The 27,975-nt window shown below is 43.1% G+C and overlaps 1 protein-coding gene across 1 annotated transcript; it reads right to left on the reverse strand.

Annotated features, from left to right (window-relative positions):
• APCDD1 (APC down-regulated 1) lies at nucleotides 1-27,970 on the reverse strand. The gene is made up of 5 exons (XM_063396680.1): nucleotides 27,628-27,970; nucleotides 18,063-18,246; nucleotides 16,021-16,552; nucleotides 6,280-6,601; nucleotides 1-4,286 (listed from the first exon to the last, which is right to left on the reverse strand). Exons 1-5 carry the CDS (start codon nucleotides 27,683-27,685, stop codon nucleotides 3,838-3,840), a joined length of 1,545 nt encoding a protein of 514 aa, XP_063252750.1. The 5' UTR covers nucleotides 27,686-27,970; the 3' UTR covers nucleotides 1-3,837.
• Nucleotides 27,971-27,975: the final 5 nt, after the last annotated feature.

Genomic DNA, 27,975 nt, shown 5'->3' on the forward strand with positions numbered 1-27,975 from the left:
TTTTACAGTTAGGGTTTTTTTATTTCAATCAATATTTTAACAAGTGCTTAAACTTCCCCAGCAGTTTAATCTGGAACATAGTTGAGAAGAAAAATATCTTCTATAACTTTACAAAAATAAAACAATTTTTTTTTCTTTTAAAATCCTGCACTTTAGGCAAGCACGCTCTGACTCAAGCAAGACTGACATTATATCCTAAAATACAGACTTCTGTTCATAGAAATGACATTCTACCCCAGGACAGCAGGCACAATATGTGAATGGTATAGAAACAGAGCAAGAACACTTGTTTTGACTTTTCTGATCCCTTTTGTCCTATTTCTTGAATAGAGGCTCTTAAAACAATTTACCTAAGAATTTCTTTAGGTTACCATTTCTTCTGTGAGGTGGATCCTTAAGTAGGATATTACTGAGGGAAAAGCTTTCACCTGTCTTGGAAACACTGGCAGGAGCTAAAGATACCAACATTAATGGATTCTTTTTTCAAAAAAAACCCCTTCTGCATTTCAGCAAGGGACAAATCACTCGGTTTGCAGGTCTTCCACTGCTAAACCACTTGCAGCTTAACTTCTTTAGCAACCAAGGCTGCCAGCACATGAGGTCAGGTTGGAGAAATAAAATGAATGGAATATATTGTGTCACATATGTATGTGGTGCTGTGCAGCAGTTAATTTAGTGAGTGATGAAACGAAAAGAGGGGGTAAGCTTAGCTCCTCATCCTGTGCCTGCAAGCAAGGAGAAGCCTCACAGAAAATACAGACTGGCACATAAACTATGCACTCTGAAGACTTACAGCTTTGTCCAACTTGACTTGTATTGGCTAAAAGAAAAATTAAAAATATATAGGCACGTGGAGGGAAGCTGGTGCAGCAAATGCTAAGAACCCAGATCATAAAAGTATGTTTCTGGTCAACACTACAAGTAAACTACAGAAGTCCCCAGTCAGAGTTCATGTAATGCATTGTGAAGACCTTTTAAAAATACTTCCTTTTTAAGTGTCTTTAAATAAAAAGGAAAAAAAGAGCATTTATTGTACAATTTGTACAGTGAGTCACATTTTCATGTAGTCTAACCATAAACCTTGGAAAACCTAGACCTTTGCAAATCTGTGATTCAAAACACAGCCCAGACATGAATGTGCTTTTAGAGGCTATAACTAGACAGATCTTTCTCTTGAAACTGTTGCAACTTTTCTGACATTAGACAATTTACAGAGGAGTCACAAGGCACTAACAAACTGTAGATGATTGCCAGAATGACTACAAAAAATTGTGCTGTGGAACAGTTCCTTTGGTCTTTGCTTTCATCCTGCATCACAAGCTTGTGCAGATTTCAGCTGGGATCAAGCTGTGTGTGGCACTTACACAGGCAAGTGACATAGTCTGACAACTTCTAACCATGGATATTTTTTCAGAGATAGGACCACAAAGGAATGGTCGATGGTGGTGAAAGCAGCTTGTCTTGTGTGATCTAAGGAACGCCACACAGTACCCATCCTTTTAAATAAAAACTCGTGTGAATTCACTCCTGCCACTAGATCTCAAACAGAAATCAGAAAGCAGGTAGTTAGGGGACTTCTTTGACTGTAACAGCTCAGTAAACCAGTTAGAGATATGCTGGTGTCACTCTGCTGACTGCAAAACTCAATCTAGAGAAAACCAAACTCCATGCTGGTTCGTAACTACTCTGTCAGAGGCATTCTGTCTTCCTTCTTTGACCCCCAGTTAAAACTCTGCTCCCCACCAGCAACTGATCCAGAGCTGGCTCTTCACTGCACGAAGCAGAAAGCTATCAAGAAATGCCGATCAGAAAAGCTGTTGTTCATAGGGCTCAATTCAGCATGGTGAATTGGCTTTCAGATCCTTCCAACAGGCTGAAGGAGGATCTGACATCAGATGGATGGATAAACCCTTTTTCTGGTGACTACTGAGCCAACCTGAGTTCCATTCCTGACTCTTAAGTAAAAGGTTTTTGTGACTTTTCGTTTGTTTGAGAAAAAAAACAATGAAAGAAATGTGGTCTGACTCAGCAGCATGTCTATCTGTGATACTGCTCCTTCCCTCTGTCTTCCTGCTGTCTCAAAACTTGGTGAACTGATTCAGTTCCAGCTCTGAGGAAATTCACATCCATGTTTTCAAGGAATGTTTGCTATAGTAGTCAGCATGAAGACTTACTATGTAAAGTTGAAAGACCCTCATTCAAAACATATTTTTCCTAGGATACTGAAAATAACACATTAAAGGTTCTTTTTCTGACACAATACTGGGCTGGGCAGCTAGCAGCTGCTTTACTGTAAGAGCTGCTTACACTGAAGAAATGCTACTTTACTCCTCGTGTTTCTTATAGATGTTCCTACTGCTCCTGTGAGCCAAAACATGTACATCAGTAAAAGCCACAGCGCAAATGCAAGATTAAGCTATGCCCTCAGTTCACTCCCCATTGAAACAGGGGAGCATCGTTCATCTATGAACTTCTAACTCCTTGCTGGCCTTAAACATCTCCCCTACTGCTTCCAGAGGCTGCTCTGATTTGCATCAGTGCACAAAAGAATATGCTCACCTCTGAGGGAAACCCGGGAGTTTCCAGGGCAGGCTCTAGTTGACAAATGCTCTCTGAGGGCTGTGTCTATCCACCTTCCCAGCAGTGTCTCCTCAAACCAATGCTGATTTAAGCTCTATGAAACCGTGGCATGTGTTGGGACAGTTCAGCAAGGAGAAAAGGAAGGATATGGTTGCATTAATGCAGCTCTTGCTCCTCCCTGTGTAAGACTGGGCTGGTGTTCCTCCATCTGAGGGTGTACTTCCTGCTGCTTTCTTGCCCTACAAGGGACCACAGTGTGCTTGCTGCTGTAACCCTTTACCCTGTTCTTACATGAGGTCACATGACTAAAAAGATGCTGCTAAATTGGCCTGCAGAACACATTAGATCCCACTTGCTTTACTTTGCTCACCCAGCTGACCCAGTTGAGTATGTAAGGCCTCAGGAATATGGCAAGAGAAGTCTTCCCTGCAGCCTTGTATTGGCATCTTACCTGCACTCTGTGCATCTGACAGAAAATCAGTGCTGCTGGCTGGCTTTGAGGGGGCTTGGTTGTAACTAGTCACTAGATACAAAGGGAGGCCTCGAATCAATTACACAGCTAGAGTTAATTGAATGAGAAAATACGAAACCACTGGTTATTTTTACAACTTAATGATTGTAAAAGTAGCTTAAATTACTTGGAGTATTTTTTTTTTAATTAGGGGTGTCAACCATTTAGCACTTTTTGAACAGAGGGCTGTTGGTTTGCTGATTCTTTCTGTATTAAGAACTGTGAGATAATGGTAAGATAAATCTTTGTGGGTTTCCTCCTTATATACATATCTACATCAGAGCTGTGAAGTCAGAGGGGGAAGCTGCTATCATAGTACTGGCACAACACCGAGCCCTTCCCCAGAGCTAAATTCTGATGAGAAAGCGGGCATTGGGGATAAGAGTACCACAACAATAAGATGGCAGAGATGACTGAAGTAGGATCATAGAGTTCATCCTAGCAGTTAAAAAAAAAAAAAAAAGAGACCCCCCTCCCTCCCCCCAGAAGTCTGCAGTCCTAAAGTGCAATTACTTTTGTGCAGTCGTGTCAGGCCAGGGATCAGACTGGATGAAGTTCAAAGCACAAACATCAAACGAGTGCCGTTCGGGATTCGAGGAGGAAGAGGGAAGTAAGGAAAAGAACAACAGTTCTCAGGCATTCAAGTGCATCAAGAAAATAAATGTCCTTCTCTGTCTGAAGAAAAACAACCCCCAGTCTGGTGGAATCCTGGCTTTGCAGTCATGAAAAATAAGTTTTCCTCGCTTCTAGCTGAGAATGTCCCAATATGACACAGTACAAATAAACAACAGAGCAAGAGCTGGGGTGCTGGGATATTTTTCCGGTGCCCTGCTGCTATACAGCCTGATTTTATTCTCCTCTGGTGACTCTTCAGATCTGGGTACTGATGAGGCACACTGAATTAAAGGCATCTGGTAAGAAGTGGCTCTTTTCTCGGGTCGGTCGGGGCTGGAGCCGTCGCTCGGTCTCTGTCCGTTGTACAGCAGGTACCTGCCCTGGGCATCCTGCTCCATCTTGAAGATCTCGTACTCGGTGTGAGGTAGGCGGATGCCAAGCGCGATGCAGCCGTTCGTGTGGGTGACGTCCTGCTGAACCCCAACCTGCCACGATCCCTGTGCTCCACACTCATTCCCATTGAAGACGTTGAGCAGCGAGGCTGTGGATATATCCATGGGAGTGACCTTCATGTGATTCACTGTGAGAGGGGAAGAGGGGAGCTGTTAGCAGAGGGACAAAGACAAAAGCAAAGCCAACATGCAGATTGGGGCACACCTATTAAATCAAAGTTGTCTCCCCTTGTTCCTTCTTAAATTAATTTTTCACATTACAGGTGTGTCCAGCAAATCTATGAGCATTTTATGACTTTGTCTGTGCAAAAATTGCGTTTTGCACAGAACAACTTCCCTCCAACTCAGTTAAAGGAAACCTGACAGCCACATATCTGAGCCAGAGATTAAGCAGAGCTTTTCATAAATTCCAGACAATCCTTTACAGATAAAGCCTGGTTGGTTATACTAGGAGATAGGGAAAAGAGGAAACAATAAAACTTTACTCATGTTTTATAACTGTCTGTATTAATCCGTAAGTGGAGCATTTATCACATATTTTTCATCATTTCTTAACATTTCCTAGCTGTCCTGTAAACCTCACAAAACTAATTAGTTCCCAATGGGAAATCTGGAAAACACTATATTTGCACTATCATCCTATACTGCCTGTCCTTTTTTGCATGAATTATAAGATATAGATGACCTACAGAAAGATGTTTTTTCTCATCTTTAAACATTGGCTGCAGCTTGCAGTATCAAATATAGAACTGCTGCAGCTTCTTTAGTTCTAACCTGCTTGTATTTCAAAGGAGTTTAGGGGATATAAAGTTTTGTTTTCCAGCCAAGTTAAAAAAGGTGGGAAAAGCCAAAATGAATGAGTCTGCAGAAGCTGAATAGAGATTTTTCCTGGTGTGTGTTTGACACTGTAGATCAAGAAAAGGGGACCTGAATTGATTTGTGCTGACAAAAACAGAAGCAAATAACCATCCCTCATGCCTCCCAACATATCAAAATCCCAAATTCTCTTGCAGATCATTTTATAGTAAGATTTGTGGGGAGCTTTTCCTGAGCTTTATAAACAGCCATTTGACTCAATGGCTCTACAGTTCATATTATTTACTCTAAAAGGTAAATACCTGGTGTAAAAGGTAATTTACAGAAATTGAACCTGAAAATTTTACCTAAGCCAAATTAGTGACCTTGATCTGTAGGTAAGTTGGGACAACATAAACCAGAAATGCAAGCAGAAACTGGATTTCATACCAGGAGCTGAGACATGCTTTAAAACGCCAAAGCTCTGAGAGGCAAGGGTATCTCCCATGTCCTTCAAAAAGCTCAAGATTAGTAAATTATTTCTTCTAGTTGGATGCTTTTCTAAATTAGACCCATGCAAGATGCTTTACGCTTCTAATATGGTAACTGAAATAAACAGAAGAGCCTACAGAGAGCTTGAGGCTACCAGAGGCTCCGCTGGGGCTGGTGCCATGGTGGGATGTTGTGTTTTGGAGATGTTTGTTTGTGCGAGTGGTTGAGGCCCCTGAGCAGTTTTTAAGCAGGGTGCCATGGGGCTGTTTGCACTGGAAAGCTTCTCAGCTGTGGGTGGCATCACCACCGAGAGCTGCTTTCCAGAGTACTCCATGGCTTTGGGTTGGATACATCTTTTCTTTGCTCTGGCGTCTTTAATCAGAGCTGTCTTTAGAGACTTGCTTGAGGGCCCCTTGGGAGCACATGAAAAGATGCATGCTGCTGTTTCTGTCTTCCACAGAAAATTATTTATACTGCTTCAGATCTGAAATGCCTTCTGAAGATGCTTTATTCTCTCCACTGAAGGAGCCCTAGGACACAGATCTAACCACTTCTCTTAGAGGCTTGATGTCTGGCCACTGGACTTCAAGATCACTACGTAATGTGAAGCCTTATTTTCTTGAGTGTACTTAAAGACCTCTGCCTCAAATGAGTACTGCTTCTGGAGTGAAATCCCATGCAGCTGTACAGTTTGGCTGGGCAATGCCTGCAAACTTCCCAAGAAATAACGAACTCCTGAAAATCACAGAATGAAATCATCAGCAACCAAGTCATTATGAGCAAACTGCTTTGGTCCACAACTACCTCCCTCCCCATTGTATCAAGCTACTCTACCTTTGAACACAAACTCCGTGCCACCCATGACTTTGGAAGAGTGGACTCCCCGGCTGTAGCGTCCCTTGGCATAGATGGTGAATGTGGGGTGCTTGCAGATGGGGTCGGAGTAGTGGTAGTAGTGGCCCTCCCAGGTGTTGTTGTTGTCGTGGAAGATGAAGTGCCGGGTCAGGAAGAGCACCTCCGGCCGCACCTCGCAGCGCTGGCTCACCCACTCTCCGTGCAGCCCGATGGTCAGGTCTGCCTTGGGGGGCAGGATGGGCGGGTGGTGCTCGTCCGAGCGGTAGATGATCCTGCACGCGATGCACGCGTGGTCGTGGTTCTGAAACACAGCAGAGAGAAACACTCGGTAAGCATCACCAGGGATACAGACCAATGCATCAGGCCGGCCACTTCATGCTGAAGTGACACCAGCTCCACAGTTCAAGGAATGTATTGTCATTTCTGATCTTATTAGTGACACCACTTGGTTTTTTTGTGTGACACTGCGCAGCAGAAGAGCACGTAAGAGTTTAGTTCCCTTGTCTGCATTTATCTGAAATTGACATTTTAGTTCAGGATCTAGAAAAGGCTGACTTTATCCTTCAAATCATATAAGAAGCTAGCAGGTGGTAATTTACTGTGATAGGATTTTACAACACTTGTGTCAGAAACCAATATATTTGCTGAGGTCTTATTTATCTGTCTTTCTTTAAGTTGTTAACTTTAAGTATTGTAGATAAACATCAGTATCACAGTGACTTCTTTCTTTTTTGATGGCACCTTGGGAGAACCATAACCAGTGCTTTTTAAATTCTTTCCGCTTTTCTGCGCCTTAACACAAGTTTGAGAAGTGTATGATATGGCTGCTTGCTGCTGGGCATGGTGAAAGCTTTATGGCCCTCTCCAGCAGGAACAGGGTCCGTAGTGCATGCCAAGCTCCAGAGTGGTTTACCACAGCCATGCAGCAGTCTCAAGCAGACAAGTACCCCTGGCCCCAAATGTGAGTACCTGGGGTGTCTGCAGGCTCCAAGTCTGTGGCAGGAGCAGAGGCAATTTCAGGCTGAGGCTTCCACCTCCTGAGTGACACCATTTATAGTTACTTTGTGCATAGACCATTATTCTACACCCCAGGGACATGGAACAGCAGCTGATTTCACTGATTTCATATTGCTGAAAAGACTTGGGATGACTATCTGGTCTGGGATGGGGCAAACATAAACCCTGTTTAACATGTGTAAAAGAAATATATTGTGGCTGTTGTACGTTCATTCTCTGAAGCTACCTATTTTGGTCATTTACTGGAGGAATTCAGGGCACTAATGAAGACTCTGTGAATGTCACCCCTAAAGTAAGCCACAGCTGGAGGCAGTGAATGGAGAAATGCTGACTTCATAGCAGCTCTCGTGGACTTTAAAGTAAGAGCAGTGAATATGAGCATTTATGTTATGGAGGGGGCTCAGAGAGGCCTCAGAAAAGAGGGCTGGAAAGGTGTACAAAGAAAAAGTATTTCTGTAAATCTCCCAGATGGCTGCATGTTGAGCTTTAGCTCTTAATTCAATGCATCTCAGGAAAACAGTTCACAGTTTGAATGTGGTGAATGTAACCCCCAGTGCACCCCCTCTCTCCAGGAAGGATCGAGGAGTGTCATTGAGAGATGAAGGCACAAGGTATCTGTGTTGGTTGATCTGAACCAGTGCTGGCCAACAGCCCTGCTCTGAGGAGGAAGGAGGCTGGACTTGGTGATCTCCCAAAGGTCTTTCCACCCGAAAACACATTGTCTTCTGGAGACCACATGTCAGCTGCTCTTAAAGTGGATGTAGTCCTTTCCCACTGTGGAGCTTGTTACCAAATTTTACGATATGTTTTTTTCAGCTAAATTCTGCAAGCAGGTGCAAGGTCCATTAGTACCTTAGTGAAATACAAAGAACATTTAATTGAGTAATTTAACTGCAACTGGTGAAGTTAGTGCAAATATATGTACAAATGTATCTTTTGATTATAATAGAAGTAATGCTTTTTCTTCACAGAGATCAACATCCAAAAGATGCCTCCACTGCCTTGCATGGACACCCACATGGATCCAGGCCAAGGGGTTGCTCTGTGGAAGATGCCCGTGCCTTTTAACCACACATTTCTGTCCTGCCATGGGGCAGACTGGCTGCACTGTTCCCTGACACATCACACAAAGGGCACTGATGACAGTAACTTTATGGCTGTGATTGCCCCACTCACATAAAGCGAAGCCAGAAAGCAAGAAAAAGACAGGGCTATAAAACTAACATAGCTTAAATAAGCTGAATCCATCAATAATAGGAGAGAATTTCTGCTATAGTCCCTTCTCTACTGAAGTGAATTTGAAAGCTTCTATCATCTCCCAGAGGAGACCCTGGCAGAGCAGTATATTGGTTTGGTTTATATTCACATATTCCTCCCAGGAATCTGTCCTCCAAAAACAGTTTGTGAGCCAAGGCAATTTAACCTGGGAACCAGTGATTTCTGTTGCCCTTGTTCAACATCTTAAGAAAACCAAACAACAACTCAGCCTGTTTTCTTTTTTGGTCACCACTGGCCACCATTACACTGCAAGCAGAGGTGACTCCTTTGGCAAACTCCAGGAAGGTCCTTGTTAACTCTGTGTTACTTGTCTGTGGTTCACTTAGCTCTTTGACTGCTGTGGTCCTGAACTACTGTAACTCTGTGCAGCCCTTCTCATTCTGAAGGCTTTGCACCAGCTGTGAAGGTCTGGCCGGGTGGGCTGCTCAGGAATGTCCAACCTGATGGCCTTCCAGTCAGTGACGGTGTGCCCAAATGAAGGGGCTGAGGTCACCACGCACTTTTTGCCTCGAACGGCGAGTGGAGCAGGAGAGGTTGGGGTGGTGAGGGAGGAAGCAGAAACATCCCTTTCGCAGCTGTGAGACACCAGCTGGCCCTGGCCCCTCACAGGGATGTACTCTGAATGCATTGCTTTCTTGAGACCAGCATTTAAATTGAAGCCCACCTAAACCTTTCTTGCTGTGATACTATCTTTCACAACATTATAAACTTCTTAGTGGAAGAATATGCCAGGTATAAACTCCCCCAGTATGATTTTTGCCCAAGTAATGGGCAAAGGGAAAAGCTAGTTCTGTTATGAGGCAATTTGATTTAATTATGGAGTAATTTATGTTTAACAATTGACTGTATATTTTGCTCTTGCTTTTTTAGGTCAGCTGCTCTTGGCTCTTAATTACGTTATCTGAAGCTTTGCAAATCACTCCCTTTCCATGTGTTTCAGGAAAAGATTATTTTCTAAAAACAGGCATTCAAAGAAAATAGGGAACAGAGACAGAGGATGTTTGAGTCCAAACACAATTAAGAACTCTCTAATAAAAAGCTCATTGGGGCATGCCATAAACTAGAAAGCAATAAAATGAGCAGAGGACAGGATGAACATCGGTTCTACATTTTGATTATCTTAGGTACACAGTGCAATATTTTTAATAGTGGGGCCTTGAAATAGTTGGAAGATCCCTTCCCATGATGTGTGGCTCCTTGCAGCTCTGAAATGCCAAACCCATAGTGCCACCATTCTTCATCCTTCCAGGTGTTTCTTTAAAGCCATTTTCTGAACTAATCCACAAAGCCATGTGTGCCAAAACAAGGCTGAATCTCTGGCTGAAAACTCACTTCTTGTAGCTGGGGAGAAAATAGCTTAGGATCTGAAAATTTCCACCAACATTTTTTCTTATCACTCTCTGCTGCTCTTTCAGCTGAAGTGGTAATAAGGCCAGAGAGCTCTGGAAGCCAAGCAAGGGGGATTCTGATTTAAAAAAGCAAACAAGGATGAGGTTCCGTCATCTTTTTCCCAATTGCTATGGACAGTCAGAAACATAAACTCTTCCAGCACAGTTTAGTTTTCTCTTAAGTTCTGTAGAATCCTATGGCTGCCTAAGACTAATTATTTGACATTGTCTATGCCACATAGGACATAACTGGGTCTGTCACGTTGTACTCAGCACATCCTGGCTGCAGGGAGATATGAGATGTGAGATGTGAGATGTGAGATGAGGCATTGGATTTCCTCAGGCACGGGCTCAGGCTTCAACTGTGTGCAGTACAGATCTAACCAGTACCCTGGGATGTTGAAGGGGCCAACAGCCAGAAAAGCTGGGGTAGGAAACCTCTGCCATGTGAATGCATGTATTACCATGAGGAGAACTGCTGAAGAGGGGAGAGAAAAGCCACACTCAGCTGTGGTCCTGCACACCTCCTGAATACCACGTGTCACTGGCAGACTAGGTGGGACCAGACTCTGTCATGCCTGGTCAGGATGCTTCAAATCTCACCACCCAAAGAAACACAGTACCAGGTGTTAGTGTTAGTAACTAGCGCTCCCAGGATAAGTATAAATGGAAATTCTTGGGAAAACATCAATTCAATGGAAATGCTTCCAGCTCAACCAAAAATAAGTTGGATGGCTTTGCTTCACATTGCCAAGGAGCCAAGTCCACAGGAAGGACACATTTATGAATTGTTCAGGATAGTATCAGGCTTGCTCCTCCACCACTGTAGATAACTGCAGACCAAGACAACACTTTAAAAAACGACCACAAATTCTCTCCAGTACGAAAGTGATAATTTGCAGGCTTTGCATGACCTCATATGAAGCTGAGTTGACTAATGTGCATTAGTCGGCTCTGGGGAGTTGACAGGCACGGCTGACACAGTTATAACTCAGCTTGCCAAATGGAATGAAGAAAACGAAGATTTAAAACTTTAATTAAAAATCTTGAGGCAAGTAAAATGCTGGAGAGAGCGGTAACTCCTTTGCAGAGTTGTCAGATGGATATTTCTTTTGGTGGGGAACAGAGGTGCTGCAGCAGGAAGGAGGGTGGAGACATATTCAGATTTATCTGCAAATGTGTACCATATATTCTAAGATGTTGAGGAATGGTTTTTATTAACTGCTCTTTTGAAGGGAAAGATAGTGAAGGAATCTCAAGGCACTACCATTACACAACTGTCTGATCCACGATGTTGATTCTGTTGCACAACGCTGCATAAAACTGAAATAAACAAAACCAACATGAAATGCGAAAGTCTTCTGGTTGCTCTTTTCTGGTATAAATGACTTTAGCCTGGGCAAAAGACAAGAACAAAGAGAAAACCAGACTTCTCAGATGAATGTGCTTGCATGTCATCTGTCCCATTAAAATGATACTAAATTATGGTGACATGAATGTTTTATGAGGTATTAACAAAAATAATTCCTGGAAAAGCTGAAGGGACAGCTTGAATTTCCATTTTCAAGGATAAAGTATTCCCAAATAAAGCTGCCTTATGTATTTATTATGGCTTTACAAAGTATCCTATATAGCCCTCTAAACCATGCAGTATTACCACTGAGTCTTCCCTGCCCTTTTACAAAAGATGAAGCCACTGTGCTTAGATGCCAACCATAAGGAAGGTTTCAGCAGTTCAGATACATATGAATATACAGATACTCAGATACAGATACATATGCTGAGTTCACCGAAGGCCTGGGGTTTATTTTACTAGGCTAAATAGTTACTTTTGATCCCTGGTACTGCATTTGAGTTGGGACAGGCTTTTACTGCAGCTGCAGAGCTGACAGTGGTAAGTGCAGTGGTAAGTGCACCTTCAAAGGCGCAGGGTCACAGCCGAGAGCGCTGCTGAGCAAGGTAAGGGCCAACCTCAGCTAAAAGCTCCTTGCTTCCTCAGCTCTGTGGGGCACCACACACACTGTTATTGTTCATAAACCTGGAATTAACCCATCTGAGCATTCTTCTGAATATTCCTACTTTGCTTCCCCTCATAATTTTCCTTCCAAGAGCCCTTTTCAAGTAACAAGGGACAAAAGGCACCCTTCAAGTGTCGCCTTAATCTAGAAGTCTAGTGGCACTACTCAGGCAAACAAAGGAGTTTTGTCTGCCAAAATTATACTTTTTGGTTGAGTTTTGCATATTTCTCTGAGTCGCCTCATATGTTTAACCTCTATTTATTAACTTATGATTACATTTTCCTGGGAACTTCACAAGTACATAGCATTCCCCTACAGATGAAGTCACTGTGTTTCAAAGAGATGAAGACTCAAATTTTTGAAAAGCACAGAAAACTTTGCACACTTTGTTCTTTCTTGGCTAAAAGGAAGCCCAAGCACCAGTCTCCATACACTGAATCTGTATCAGCTGCAAATTCCAGATGCTGCTGGAAATCCCGGAGATGAATAAAGTTGTCATAGATAATTGATTCATTAGAGTCACTTTTTAAAGGGAAAACATCTTACTGAAAGAGTGTGTCCAGCACCTGACAGAGCATGACAAAGAGTGAAGGTTATCCTAGCGCTTTTTAGGTTTCTTGTGATGTTCCAGACCATGTCAGCCTTATTCCTAAGTAATGATCTAACCAGAATGACCAGTCATCACAGTCCTGCTCTGCTATTTCCCATTACTCTGTCACATGATAAAATAGCACAAGGAGTTCTTTGTTTACAAAGCAATATTGCTGAGGCAATTACATCTGAAATAAGTCTCCCAACACTGCTATTATACACATTTTCTGTAGTTTAGAGCAGACATTTCTGAAGACATTTTCTGTCCTGCACAGAGAACGAATACTACATTGAAGCCTTCCTTCATTCTACAAGTCCCTGTATACTTTTGTGGTATTACAACTAATCAGGCAGTCTCTTTGGTGTTGTCCTAATTGGGAACATTTTGTGTAATACATGTGATTATGGCCAAGCAGTTCCCCCATCCTTCCCTTCCCACCCATGTGCTCTCTCATGCTGGCTGAAGAAGCTCCAAGTGCAATGGCTTGGATCACTTGATAAACTTGCAATACCAAGAGGCATCAAAGATATTCATCTCCATTCATCAGCCAGTCCTAACCAGTATCCTGAGCCAGGTTAGAAAACAGCCAAGATAAATCTATATAGTGACCTATTCATCATCTGCACTCAAGAACTTCCACGTATTTTACAGGAAGAATTTGTTTAAGGCATGTTCTTATCTAAGAGAATTCGTAAAGCCTTAAGAGATGACATATTATATGTTTTTATAAGCTCCCTGATTCTATATGAACACTTGAGATATGGTAATCTGTGAATTTATTCAGATTTGTAGCTCAGCATAAAGCTGTCTGGTTTTTGGACAGCCCTTTTGATTTACCATCCCGTGGTGAAATCACTGCAGGAATTTGGATACGGTCCAATTCTATTTGTTTAAAGTCCTGATCATGTGGCTTTGGCATTCCTAACATATCCAGCAATCATTTGCTTTTAATTACCATTCATTTCAACCACATAAGTAATGAATGTGGCCACCACATCCAACTTACAGGCGGTGTAAACTCTTGGGCTGGGTGGAACCTTGTTCTATATAGAGGCTTAACTATAAATTTAACTCAAAATGTGAATCCTCTTAACGTATTTTAGGCAGGACTTTATGAGTCTAAAATATAAATAAATAAAAAGGAAATGAAAAAAGCCTTAAATGAAAGATTCCACACAATACACCTGATTCACTTCAGAAGCAATTTCCTGGCCGCTCCAACCTCTTGGTATGACTGCAGAAACCTTAAAAAAACAAGTTGATTTAATGTTTCTATTTATTCATGGTGTCCAGTTTCCAGAGGAGTCTGTGACTTGTAGTTTTAAACTCAATTTAGCTTTTAAACTCATTTTCAGCTGGGTCCCAGTGGAGCAACAATTAGAAAAGGAAAAGAGTTCAAAAAGGAAGGGTTATAACCTTTCAACGGTATGTTTGCCTGGACTTCAAGAAAAAAAAAGAAAGAAAGCACTTCTGTTACTATTCTTCTTACATTTGGCAAACAGTAGGTCAGAGAGCCTGTTGGTATAGGGATCTTCATGCTCAGGTACAAAGCAACAAACCCATACCCTGGAATCTTTCACAGCAGCTGAAGCAAAGGCACATTTTTTATGGTATTGCTATTTATATCATGCTGAAAGCCTAGGATCAGCAGGCCCAGCTTCTCTTAGCTAAGCTGTCTCAAGAAACACACCTCTCGTTGGTAACATTTGGTCCCTTAAATTTGAACATTGTATTTTAGACCCACTATATTTTAGAGAGAAAAAGGGATGCTACAGTAGCAGAACAGACAGGCAGGAAAATCATTACCTAAAATTACAGCAGGCCTGGACAACAATCCTAATTTTCTAAAGCTGGCTGAAAGTACATCTGACTGCTGACTGTAATGAAATTACTACAAGGTGGAAATGTAGGCACTTACTATCTTATCTATCAGCCCAGAATAAGACACCTAGATTAGACCAGAAAAAACACTCAGCTACAGTGATTTAAATCAATTTGTCTCTGTTTCAAGCGGTTAGAAAAAGATCTACAATATTTTCTAGAACAGATACAATACAGCTGGTGTCTGATAATTCTTTCTACAGATACCTGCAAGGAAGAGATCTAGCAAAGAACCCTCACTCTTAAATCAGTAAAGTGAAACTCGCTGTGGTAGTTTGAATCAGTGAAAGGAAAACAAAGGAAAAATTTTGCAGAGGACTGTGCTGTGGTGTATCTGCTGCTGCTGAAACTCTCTATTTTGGGAAGGTAAGTTTAAAAAGAAAACTCAAATTTGTCCTTGGTCACTTGAAGACAGCATAAAAATGACAGAAATTACCACAGTTTTCATACAAAACAGTTGACTGTGGATTAAAATGATCCCAAGGCAAGGCTACAAAGCAATTAAAGGCAGATTCACGTAAGGACCTAACCTACTAAAATATTTTGTTAACAGGAGACAGAAACAACCCAGGGCAGATGGTTTTGAATGGAAGGGAAATTCAAAGCTTTTTTATCAAAACTCTCCCTTCTCCTGTTGTGTTTCCTGCTATTGCTGATAAGCTGTAACTGATTTTTGAACCATTTGTGATGAGATGATTAAAAATAGTGGCAGCCCATGAGCTGGAAGTGATGCTGTGGCAATGCCCAGCTGGAGCACACCGACGGCAGCAGCACCTGGCAATCCTGGTTCCAATTGCTGCCTGCCTTTGAAATATCAACAGGAAAGATCTATGACAGCATTCCTGCTACAGACCATCAGTGTCTGTTCTTCCTGTCTGAGTTTTATTTAGATTACTATGGGTTGATCAGTTCCCAATGAAGCTGAGGGCACTTTGAGGCCCCTTTGAACACTGAATTATCAAATGGAATTAGAGCCCCATTCAAAATTCACCTGTTTTTCATTTCATTAATATGTCTGCCTATGTCTGGTTCCATGACCTGTGCAGTCCCTCATTCTTTTTTCTCTTCATGCTGCCCCTTCCATGTGTTTACCTCCCAACTTCCTTGTCTCCTCTTCAGGTTATGGATCACCCAACTTCCATATGCTGATATTCATATTTGATTTCCTCTCTCCCTGCCCCCCTCCCCCAGCTACAGAAGTATCCACTGATGCCTGCTCTGCTATCTCAGTCCTATATGAAACCTTCCTCTCAGCTGCTAGCCTACAGCCATGGTCCCAGCCAACCACTCCCACTTCTGCCTACAAGCCTCTGATTCCACCTTCAGAGTGGCCTTTATTGAGTTTACTTCACGAGATTACTTTTTTTTGCATATTTGCAGTAACTTCTGTTATCTTCTGTTAATTAAAGCTGTAATCAACCCCCTGTATTAGAAACACATCTACATTTTAGGTTACACCAGTGCATTTACTCAGAAGAACTGAGTGATTTGGGCTTTTTCACCAGTGTCTTAAAAAGAGGATATATGCAACCCCCCCCACACGTACCTTGGCATTTTGAAGAGGAGGTTGGTAACTAGAGGGCCGATAGTACCTCCTCTGAGTAGCATCAGTGTGAATGTCGCCGAGGAATAGCTCCTCCACAAGGTGGTCTACATTGTGATGCAGGTACTGCTTCTCCACACGGATCAGCTGGAGTTCGTGCATAGCAAAATTCAGAGCTTTGGTGCACTCACAGCCATTCTCTTCTCTCAGCAAATCATAGCTCACATCCTGCTCCCAGGGCTTATCTTCCGGGATAAATCCAGGACACGTCTGGTTCACCAACTCACTTAATTTTTTGGCTACTGCTTTGTTGTGGCATATGATCTGTATGTTGCGGAGCTGATAGTCGGCCTCAGTGCCGCCGCGGATGATCCAGGACGCCTGTCGGAGGCGTATTTTGCCACGGATGACCAAGGTGTAGATGGGGTTTGTGCAGCGATTGCCACCGTAATAGAACTGGTAGGCCTTGAACGTGTTGTTGCCCTGGAATATGTAAGACCTCGTGATGAACTCTGGGCCCGCTCTAACTTCGCAGCTGTGGGAGGAGAGAAAGCGTGGAAACAAAATTTCAGCAAGGTGGCACATCATGTATACTACAGGCAACAAGACCCACATGGGTCCACAGAGACACCTGGGTGCTAATATCCCTTCAACAGGAATGGGAGTAAATAGGAACAAGGCATCTGTGGCCTGCCAATTATCCAACAATTCCCTCTGCTGCTATTAATACACTGCTTCATGGTGATTATATCTAAAGGCTTTATCTTGTAGGCTTAAGTACTTTGAATCTTGTTTGGCTTTTGCCTTTTGTCTAGGGACCACCATGTGACTCAATTTTTGTTGAAAAATGTGGCAGCATATTAAACACCTATTGCTCTCTTTTGCACGGTAGATTTAACAGAATGACTGATAACATCAGGAAGTGAAATGCCATACGTCCAGGGAACAGCACAAAGAAGTGGCTTATAAGCTGCTCTAGAAGCTTCTCTGTGTAACTCCATGATCTCTGGTCTGCTGTGGATATATAGGATCATGTCCCGAGCTTTTCCACTCAAACATTCAACAGCATTGGCAGTGAATGCAAAACTTCTACTTGGCTTGAATTTGGACCATGCAATATTCAGGTTTTGTGGGTTCTTTCATCCCAGTGCCACCTTTTTTTTTCCCTGAAAGTGTAAATGGCACTTAAATTCCACTTCCTGTACGAAGTCCTTCTGTGCCTTCAAATTTGTTTCCCTTGTCATCTCTACACTGCCTAATATAAACTGTAGAACTGTAGAATGGTTAAGGTTGGAAAAGACCTCTAAGACCATTGAGTCCAGCCCTTAACCCAGCACCACAATGTTCACCACTAAATCACATCCCAAGTGCTACATCCACACGTCTTTTGAACACTTCCAGAGATGTTAACTCCACCACTTCCCCAAGCAGCCTATTCCAACGTCTGATCACTCTCACAGTGAAGAAATTTTTCTTAATATCTAATCTAAACCTCCCCTGGTGTAACTTGAGACCATTTCCTCTCATCCTGAAATACACTCCTTTCTGTTTAAAAAACCCTCAGTCTTTCCTACAAGTCACTTCCAATGAGCATGTGAATATTGCCTGCTGAGACAGAGAAAGCAAAACAGCTCCCTGAAATACAAGTCATCAGGTCTAAAGAGTAACAGGACTAGTGAAATACAGCTTCTTAATTTCTTTTGCTGATAAAACCTGTACTAGACACATGCTCTGAAAACAAGGACCCATTCAATGGCTCTAATGCATGGAGACAAATATAGTACAATGTTAGGTTTGAATGAGCATCCATTTTGGCAGCTTGGTAGGCTCCATCCTATTCAGAGAGATTTAAAGATATTTCACAGCATGCTGTTTAAAATCCAGACAATAAATTAATTCATCAAGACAGCATCTGGAATTTAGAACATCACCATATGAAAGAAAATATTTCTGCTGTTGAAAGTGGGAATGTTCATCCTTCCCTTTCTGCTGTTTTACCATCTTCTCTTCCCCATCCCTAGCACCTTGTTTTTATCTTTCCTTACCCAGTAGAGACCCAGTGACCCTCAATATTGGGAGGCATCTGTACAGTGATCCGGGCTCCATTGTGAAGGTGTTTCAGCATATGATGGCACTGTGACTCCTTGAAAGCCCTCCAGGCACTCTTCTCCAAGGACCGAGGGTGGGACCTGCTGTCCGGGTGAAGAAGAGCAGAACCTTCTCCCAGCCCTGTGACAGAAAGTGTAAATTATACCATGAGACCTTGCTGAGTAGGGCTGCAATGTGATAAAGATATTGTGACCATCTTGTGTTGAGTGACACTTGTTCATAGTGTTATGTGTCTGCGCAAATACTGTTTACCTTTATTTTCTCATCTGAAAAAGAAAAATATGGGAAGCTCCTCCTTTCTGTCGCCCCACTAATGATCCACTACATAAATTTATGAAATGAACGGGGGAAAAGAGCTCGAACTGAAGTGTTGTGTTTCAGTTCCCAGCAGATGTGGCTCTGAAACTGTACTTTATAGACACCTCTGTTATCTCTGATCAGGACCATCAAAAACCTAGACTTTCAAACTTTCAGAAAGTTGCATCCAGATCCGGACACAAACTTTGTGGTTTCAGACCACCTCTAATTTGAACGCTTCTATAATAAACTTGCAAATAAAGACTACTTTTTTAAGTCAAGGGAAAACAGATATTAAAAGCAAAGCCTCTGCACACAGGAAGCCTCTGTGATGACTGAGGTGGTCAATTAAAGGCAGATCCTTCTATTTTTATTTTAAAGGGGAGAAGGAATTTCAAAAGCTAACTTTATCTCCAGCACACAGTAATTTTGGTTTCTCACAATGTATACACACAAAATGCACCAGCACGCTCTCTACACAAGATTAATTGAACAAAATGAATACATAGATTCCAAAGGAATGTGCCTTTACTCTTTTAGACCCAGCCTGCTCTTAGATACATTGAAAAACACGGATCAAAAGAAAACCCCACATCTAGGGGTTAAAAGGTGACAAACACGAACCTCACATATCGTGTTGGAAACTGTATTACATTGCCAGAAGGAATTTGAGCACCAGAGGGCTACAAAATGGATAAGGGGTGGGGTGAAGGGGCTGTTTGAATGCCTGGGAAGTTAGGGCAGCCATCTCAGGAAAGGGATGTCTCACTGTAACATGCTTTCAGGGGCAGGGTCTGGGATTTATCCCCGTATTTTCTGCTGCCTTCTCAGCTGACCTGGATAAGAAACAGGGCTGTTGGGGATCACCAGTGAGAGCCAACCAGTACATGATCCTAACTGTTATGCCCCGGCCCCATCTGACATCTGGGCACATGCCTGGTGTTAGGTAGATACTTTCTTAAGCCTTTCCCATTTCCTATTAAAAAAAAAAAAAAAAAAGTGATTCATTATGTTGGCTAGGTCTTGGCTAGGTCTTAGATCTTCTGGAAGAAAGTTGGGTAACACCTGGAAAATGGCATAGCCAAAATTATAAATACATGTCAACCATTTAAGAACAGCAACTCCTCAGCTAAAGAGAAGCAAAGACTTGTCCAGGAGACAGGCTAAAAAATGACCAGAAAGAATACAATAAATACCTTAACCTGAACAGTTAACCACTGAGCTAACCCCACAGCTCACCAGTGAACAACACCAGGATTTAATGAGATTAATGAATACAAACTCAAAATCTTTTCTAGAAAATCTGATAGCTTTGTTATGTTGCAGGTTACAAACAAGTCTTCAATGTGAATGAGAATTTATGGCCTTGCTTTCTATAGGGTAATAAATACAAGGGATCCTTTGATATTTGAGCATGCTGCCTGAGATGCCCTTACAGAAGCCAGGTTTTCAGGAGTTCAGTATTTCTCCCTTTCTGGAAGTCAGAAAGTTCTCAGGTATTTCTACATTGCTGAGCACAGTCACTCATGCTAGCACCAAACAACTCCCATTCTGCAGCCAGAAATGATGTAGCCATGGCAGAGTGATGCTCTGTTTGAACTGACTACATCTTTGGAGAGGCGGGATTGACTAGGTTGGGTCTGTGCTTCATGTTCATTGAGATACACGGCAGAGGCTGTAGCCACCAGTGCTAACTTTCAACATGGTGTCTCCTGCAGACAAATTATCTCACACTGAAAAAAGACTTTGAAATTGGCATTTCCTTTTGAAGTTGTCAAACACTTGAAATCTGCCATCACAAGGAGGTTTTGAAATTGTTCAACTGGCTATTTCCAAGGCATATTGATTGCACCACTTGCTTTTATGCAGTCATATTTTGCCTAGTTCATGTCATATGACTCATGAATACAAATGCATTTAGAAATGATTTATTCATTTAGACATACTTGGGGATTTAGTTTCTTCAAGCAAAAATCCTTCTGTGGGAGGACACCATCTTGTATGCACACATATCAAAGAAGAAAATGAAGTAACCACATCAGACATTCCCAATTATTCCCTGAAGGAAATAATGAAAAGAAGGAGTTTTTGAAAAGGAGTCAAACTTCATGTGGTATTGTACAGTGTCTTTTCTTTGATACAGCTCAAAAGCAACTGTGTCTCAGCTCTCCATGTCACTTGAAGGTAGTCCTGTCTGTAACTTGCAAATGACAAACTGCAACAAGGAAATGGAAGAGAAATTTGCATTGACAGCCTAAGAGAAAAGAGGGTATTTGTTTGGGACTCTATCCATCCAACTGTGACAAATGAAGGCAAGAACAAATTCAAGTAATCAGGAGAGGTGTAAGAACATAATGAAGGCTGCAGAGACACAGGGAGAGATGTAGAAAGCACACACATAGAATGGTCTGGGTTGGAAGGGACCTTAAAAATTATCCAGTTCCACTTCCCCCTGACCATGGGCAGGGACACCTTTCACAGGACCAGATTTGTCAAGGCCCCATTGAGCCTGGCCTTGAACATTTCCAAGGATAAGGCATCCACAACTTTCCTAGGCAACTTCTTCCACTGCCTCATCACTCTCACTGTAAAGAAGACTTTCTTCCTAAAGAAAGAAAGGATTAGATTTAGATCCAATCTAAACCTGCCCTCTTTCAGTTTAAAGCTGTTCCCCTTGTCCTATTACTACATGCCTTAGTAAAAACTCCCTCTCCAGCTCTCTTGCAGGATCTGTTTAGGTACTGGAAGGTGCTCTAAGGTCTCCCCAGAACCTTCTCTTCTCCAGGCTGAACAACCTCAGCTCTATCAGCCTGTTGCCATAGGAGAGGTGCTCCAGCCCTCTGAGCATCTTCGTGGCTTTGAACTTGCTCCAGCATGTCCATGTGCTTCTTATGCTGGGGACCCCAGAACTGGACACAGTACTTGAAGTGGGATCTCACCAGAGCAGAGCAGAGGGATAGAATCCCCTGCCTTGCCCCGCTGCCCACTCTGTTTTGGATGCAGCCTGGGATGTTTGGCTTTCTGGGCTCCGAGCGCACATTGCTGGGTCATGTTGAGCTTCTCATCAACCAACACCTCCAAGTCTTTCTCCTTGGGGCTGTTCTCAATAATGCTAAACAACATCACAGGACCGGAACATCAGAATATGAAATACAGTATAAAACTAAGAGACAGCAATGGGACCTTTACCTGTGTTGGCCTTGCTGGAGCAAAGCAATACTTAATTTAGTGCAAACTTCTTCCTTACAAAGAAGTAATTTCAGCACTTTTGTAGTTACTGACATATGCCTGTAGGTACAACCGCCATACAAAGGAGATATAATTTCCCCTTGTACCATCTGCAGGTCAAACCCTGAGACCAGTGATATGCTTCCCACACAGAGCAGTAAATCAAACACCATCTTCTGTGTTTTTCCTCACAGCAGGTGCTCAGAGGCAGTGCAGTGCCCCCCTGCTCCACCCTTGGCAGTGCACACGAGGTGTTCTGCGAAACTGAGGAACTGCAGGGATGATGTCATTTATTTTAAAAGATCCATTTTGCCATGTTAAATAAGACACTGCTGGTAAGGCTCAAGGTTAAAACATGCACTCACAAACTGGGAAAAGAATTTCACCACTCTTTAGAAGCCCACTTTGGAGAGTAGATGCAGTTGCAACATAGTTGGAGCGATTACTTTCATTCAGAGAGATCCAAGTCTGCTATTCTCTACAGCACTGACAGATGGTAGGTTTCAGTATCTCCATGACTGACTATCTCAGACTCAACTGAGAATACTTCAGACTGTCTCTCTGACTGTTAGAATTTTTGTGTGTTATGAAGGAATATCACCCACTTGTTAAAAAACATAAAACCAAAATCCACCCACTATGTTACTATTCAAAAGTGTGACAGACTTCAAACAAACAAAAATCTTTGCATGAGACCAATAACAATAATTTTGTGAAGCCTCTGGCTCTCGCTTTAGCTATACCACAACTACAGATCATTATGATTGTATCCCCCATGCCACAGCATTTGTTTTCACAAAGGAGCAAGCCCAAAAGGAAAATTCCAGAATCCACCTGAAATACCAGGTAGCAAAACAAAAGCATTTTATGATGAGCTGATATCCAGCTTCCCTTTCAAAATCAAGCCCTAGCAGTGACGCAGCTTTACCATGAAACTAATTGAATATAGCATAAGAGGTGCTAGAGCTCACTGGGGATCCCTGCCCAGACCCTCAGAGACCACACAGATCTTGGAGGGCCTGTGATCCCAGATCACACTTTACAGGGGCAGGATCCAATATCCATCTGAGTGGGAAAGTGGAGGCCTGTACAGCTGCCATGCTGTTAAGACATGGATAGGAGCACGCACCACACCAGACAGAGGGCTTCAGGCTCTCACATTCACCTATAAACCTGTATCTGATGTGGGAACAACCATTCGAGATAAAAATAATTGTTAAGGGAAGATAGGTTACTTTCAAGTTCTTCAAAGATTTCTGCACATAGCTGCGAGTAAAATACAAATCTTAAAAGGGCAATCTGTTGGCAGCCCATTACGCAAACGTGTTTCAGAAATGGTTATGACAGAGCTCTCCGCCAACATTTCTGCAAAAAACTGCAAGCTGCTCGAATGAATGTTTTGGTTTTCTGAAAAATAGCATGCAAATACCATACAATTGCAACAAAGATAATAGGTAGAGTTGTGCTGGAACACAAATGGTTTTAATTTAATTTGTGCCACAACACCCAGGCCAAATTCTGTTCACAGCAATGCCAGACTGCTAAAGTATAAGGCAAATAATCTTAAACTGTTTAGATTTTATCAGTTTAATGAACGTCTCTACCAGAATCTAAATCATGGCTTCGAACATGTCCAAGTGCAGCGCTTCAAACCAGTCTCAAAGCTACCAGGTGTTCAGCAGGTTCATCCTTTGCTAGATGGGGGAGAAGATGTTACCTCAAAGCAGGATTCAAACCTGGATTGCTCAGCAGGAACCAATTAACTTTTTTTTTTTTTTAATTTCTAGTGATGTAAATACAGAACAAAATTTTATTATGAAGTAAAACAACCTCGAGTGATAGTGCAAGTTCAAAATCAGCAATGGCTTCATCTCTGACAGAAACATTTTAACATTCACGCTTTACTCCTGCAGCAATCTCTTTTCAAGTTAGAACTTGTTTGAAACTGGAAAAACCTTCCAACAGATAAAAGAATAATTGGCTGGATTAACTTTATAGCTCTCCTTATCTGGGCAGTTGCCCTGCACAATTAAATAAATAGACATTTGGATTATGCTCTTTCTTGATGTGGGATAGTGTCAGATAATGCCTATGACAGGCTTTTAGCTCCAGTGCAAGCTTACATAATTGCCATGGAGAATATAATGTCCTGTTACCAAGCCACGAGCTGTGTTTACCAGTGTTTTCCCTGCACTTGAAACTTCAAAGAGTCCTTGCAAGACTGGGGCCCAAATTAGCTACTACAAACAAAAGGGTTGGGAAGGGAAAGCCGGGTTTTATGGCCAGGGAAGCAGACAGGACAATGACTTCCTTTCACATGTATCTGTTGCCTCTCTTGTGCACACAAACTTTCAAAGTGCAGCTTTCGGAGAGAGGCAAAATGAATGCTTCAGTGCATGGAAAATCTTGAGGAGGGATCCAAAGTATGTTTACAGGGGACAGCTAAAAAGTAACCCTCTCAAAGCTGACAGGCCCAGCATGGAGGTCCCCCGTTACCCTGCAGCTTGGTCCTTATTCAATGCCCTCATTTGGAAGAGGTCAGAGAACCAAGTGCCAAGCAGTTACACAGCCCATAACCTCTGCTCAGCTGAAGTTCTTAATTGGGATGGCTGCTGCTACCTGTGCAAGGTGAAATGGCACTGCCCAGAGTGAGGGTTTCTTTATGAAACCCTGAAGGGTTAAAGCCTATCTTCCTTCAGGGCAGTGGGAACTCTGCCCCTGCTGCCCCATCAGCGCCAGGATGTCAGTGTGGTACAGTATCAGTGGTAGTTTGGTTTTGCCCTCTTTGCAAGAAACATCTGCTCTCTGCCAGAGACATCTGCTCCATCCTGTACCCACACCTTGGCACTGTGGTTTATTCATGCAGAACTGTCCCCAACTCCCCTGGGACTTGTGTCTGGGTGAAGATAGTGCTAAGCAAACTCATTACATATAATCCTACCCTCTATCAGCCCTAAACAATCACCTCACTAATCAAATACTACCCCTGCCTTGAATAGCTGAAGGTACTTGCCTCCAGTGTGGTTGAGGCTACTTTTGGGCCCCACTGTGTGCCAGCCTACAGAGCACAAAAACTTGCCCTTTCTGTTGATGACATCAACATCTCACCACTGTGTTAGCCCACAGTCAAGCTACAAAAAAAGGAGTGAAATAGAATTTATGCTGACAAAATTGTGAATAAAATTTAGTCCATCTTTTAACTCTCCCTGCAAATTCTCCAAGCCTTACACTAGGCAGTGTATCCTCCCATCTTTTTATTGTCTTCCAGATTTTGAAATGCATTATTTAACAAGGAAACAGCTCACATATGTCTCTGGCACAGAGCACAATATATGTTCATCTTATGGCTATGGCATATCTCCTGATGCATTTACTTATTATTTTCCTGAAAAAGTTTTGAAAGAAAACACTACTATGTAACTAATTTAAGCAACATTGCCAGAGAGCTTTTAAAAAGCATAAACAGTTTTGCTCTGAAAAGCCTATCAGTCTTGTTTTCATCATCTTTATTAGTACATTTCCATGATGTTATCGACTAATTGTTTTAAAGTTTCTAACTCATTACTCTAACAGTAGCATAATCAGAAATACACTAAAGTTTTTAGCATCTAAATTTATAAAAAAAAGGTTATGTTTACAAAAGAAATTAGCCAATTTTCTTTTGAATCCACTTGACTGTAGCTCTTATTATTCAGGTTTTTTGGAGTTGAATGATCTTAGTGTTTGACATCTGAAACTTCTGCGGCTTTTTGTCTAAGCAAAGAAAACAGTGATAATGGACAACTTCCAGCTGCAAACCTTTTTTTTTTCTTTTTCTTTTTTGTGACACTGTACATGTACAGGTTTTATTTTGATTAATGAAGACTAGTTTTTCCAAATTTCAACTCAGTGACGTTAAAGTAGGCATTTCTTAATGTAATGAAAGCAGAAGCTTTAGCCTTACAGGACATTTTAACTTGTGTCACAAAGCTTTAAGCCCTAAAAATCCTTAACCACCCACCCACATTCACTCACTCTTAACCCTTAAATTGCCATATGCAATAGAAATCCAGAAAGAAAACACTGTATGCTACAAGGAGGCTTAACACTGCAATCCCCTGGGATTGCTGGTTATTCTTACACATTAGCAATTCGGGATAGCCACAGATCGAAGGATGCTTCTACTGACTTTACGGCATGGACAGAAAAGCTGTAGACCAAGTTAAAGCCAACAGGGTAAACACATTTCCACGGGCTACATTTAAGTGCACTATATGCCACTAATATAATTTTCAAGTTTGTAAGAGGGAAATGGTTTCCAAACTCTTGAAACTCTGATCCAAACTGTGAACTGCTACACTACCAAGGTGTTCGTCTTCATACACAAGGCAGCAAGTTGTATCTTTCTACAAGAATTTAGGTTGTTGTTATTTGGTGAAATATAACTACAGATGGAAGAAATGGATGACTTTCCTTCATCATCTATTACAATCCTCTTTTGGCAGCTGCTGTTTTGATCTGATCACTGGCCCTGATTTGTTTCCTGCTCCAGTCAGCATTCAGCTCTGCTCTGTAATTCCAAGCAGATGAGCCAGGGAGTCCAACCCTGCAATTACACCTCCTTTCTTTACCCTCTAACTTCAAGTCTCCCATTTCAACTTTTACATCTCAAATCACAGAGTTTAAAGAACACCTCTGGCGTCCTGTCAGGTCTGGCTCAGCTAAACACGTTTCTACGCTCTCTGGATCTCATAGCTGAGCTGTGAGAGGAGTATAAAACCCCCTCCTGGGGATCAGAGCCTCCTACTCTTTCTTTCTCTAAACAAAATATACCCTCAGAAGCCCATGCTCTTTATTATTTATTAAATGCCATAGTGTGTGCTTAGCACTTGTACAAACACAGAGAGAGACAATCCCTGCTTCACAGAATGAACCCCAGGAATAGCTTTGAAATCCTTAACCCCAGCTCACAGATCTCCCACTGAATCCATGTAGGTCACTTGCATTTTAACAGTTAAAAAACATTTCTCTTTTTACATCTAACCTTGGGGTCCTGAGAAATTTAACTGAGGATGCTGGATGCTACAAAGAACTTCAGAATTAGGAACACTCTTCAAAATGATGCTGTAACCAAGTAGCTTGAGTCACACTTTCAGAAGGATATCATACCCAGAATTTTCAAATCTGGCAGCCAAATGTTAGACATACCTAAGCAGCTCATTAAACAGCCTCCTTCTCAGAAGTTTCTCCTGAAGAACACTGGCTTTCTGGAAAGATGGGTTATCTGTTCAAGGGCCTACAAATGAACTTACAAGCGGAACTTTTGAGTTTAAATACGCCAACTTTTCTCACTAAAATTCTGCCTACTGTGCAGTTTCAGAGAGATGTCAGTCCAGAGTTAAACCGAGAGGCTGTCAAAACAGGACTGTATGTAATAACACCGAGAATTTTTGTGCTCTGCAGCAAAACAATTTTAGTTGGGCAGAAGATCCGGTGCTGGCACACTTTGCTACCGAAGGCTTCCCAGGTAACACCTCCACGGCAAAAAACTTTTCCCGGTAAGAGGAGGAACGCGGGCCCCGCAGGGTGTCTCGGTCAAACGTGCCGGAGTTCGGCGGCGCCAGCTCTTGCCCGGAGGTGAGTAAAGAAACTTTGTGTGAGGTGCCCGGACCAACTGCTCCATCCAAGCAGTTCCAGGCTGTAACACCATCCGCCGACACACGCCGGGGAGCGGGGCGCTTTCGGCGTGGTTTTACCCACGCCGGCGGCTGCCGCTCCCACGCGTGGTGCCGCTGACACGGGGGCCAGGCAGAGCCAGCGGGGGCTGCCCGCTTCCCATCCCCTGCCAGAGCTCTGCCCCGGGCAGGCGGCACGCAGAGCCCGCGGCCAGACGGGAGAGCGCACCCACCCCCGCCAGAGAGGCTCTGGGGCCCCTCGCCCCCAGCCGCTTTTCGGGGCACCCCGCGGGCCGAGACCCGCCGGCGGCCGCGCACTCACCGTGCAGCAGCAGGGCCGGGAACAGGTACCGCACCAGGCTGCCGTGCGGGGCGGACATCTCCGCGGCTCGCAGCGCTCCTCGCCCGCTCCTGCGCTCCGGCCGCCGCCGCTCCCGCCGCGCCGCCCGCGCCTCAGCGCCGCCGCGGGCAGCCCACGGCCCGGCGCTGGGGGGCAGGCGGCTGGCGGCCCGGGGGCCACGGGCACCCTCCGGGGCCGGCGCCGCCGCCGCTCCTCAGGGCTCCCGCCCCGCACGCCGCCGACCCGGCAGGGCTCCGGCTCGGCCGCCGCCGCTCGGTGCCCGAGGATGCCCGCGCCGCCGCTGCCGCGTCCCCGCTCGTCTCCGCGCGG

This window comes from Prinia subflava, chromosome 1 (genome assembly GCF_021018805.1).
Source record: "Prinia subflava isolate CZ2003 ecotype Zambia chromosome 1, Cam_Psub_1.2, whole genome shotgun sequence".
In the NCBI taxonomy this organism is placed as follows: domain Eukaryota; kingdom Metazoa; phylum Chordata; class Aves; order Passeriformes; family Cisticolidae; genus Prinia; species Prinia subflava.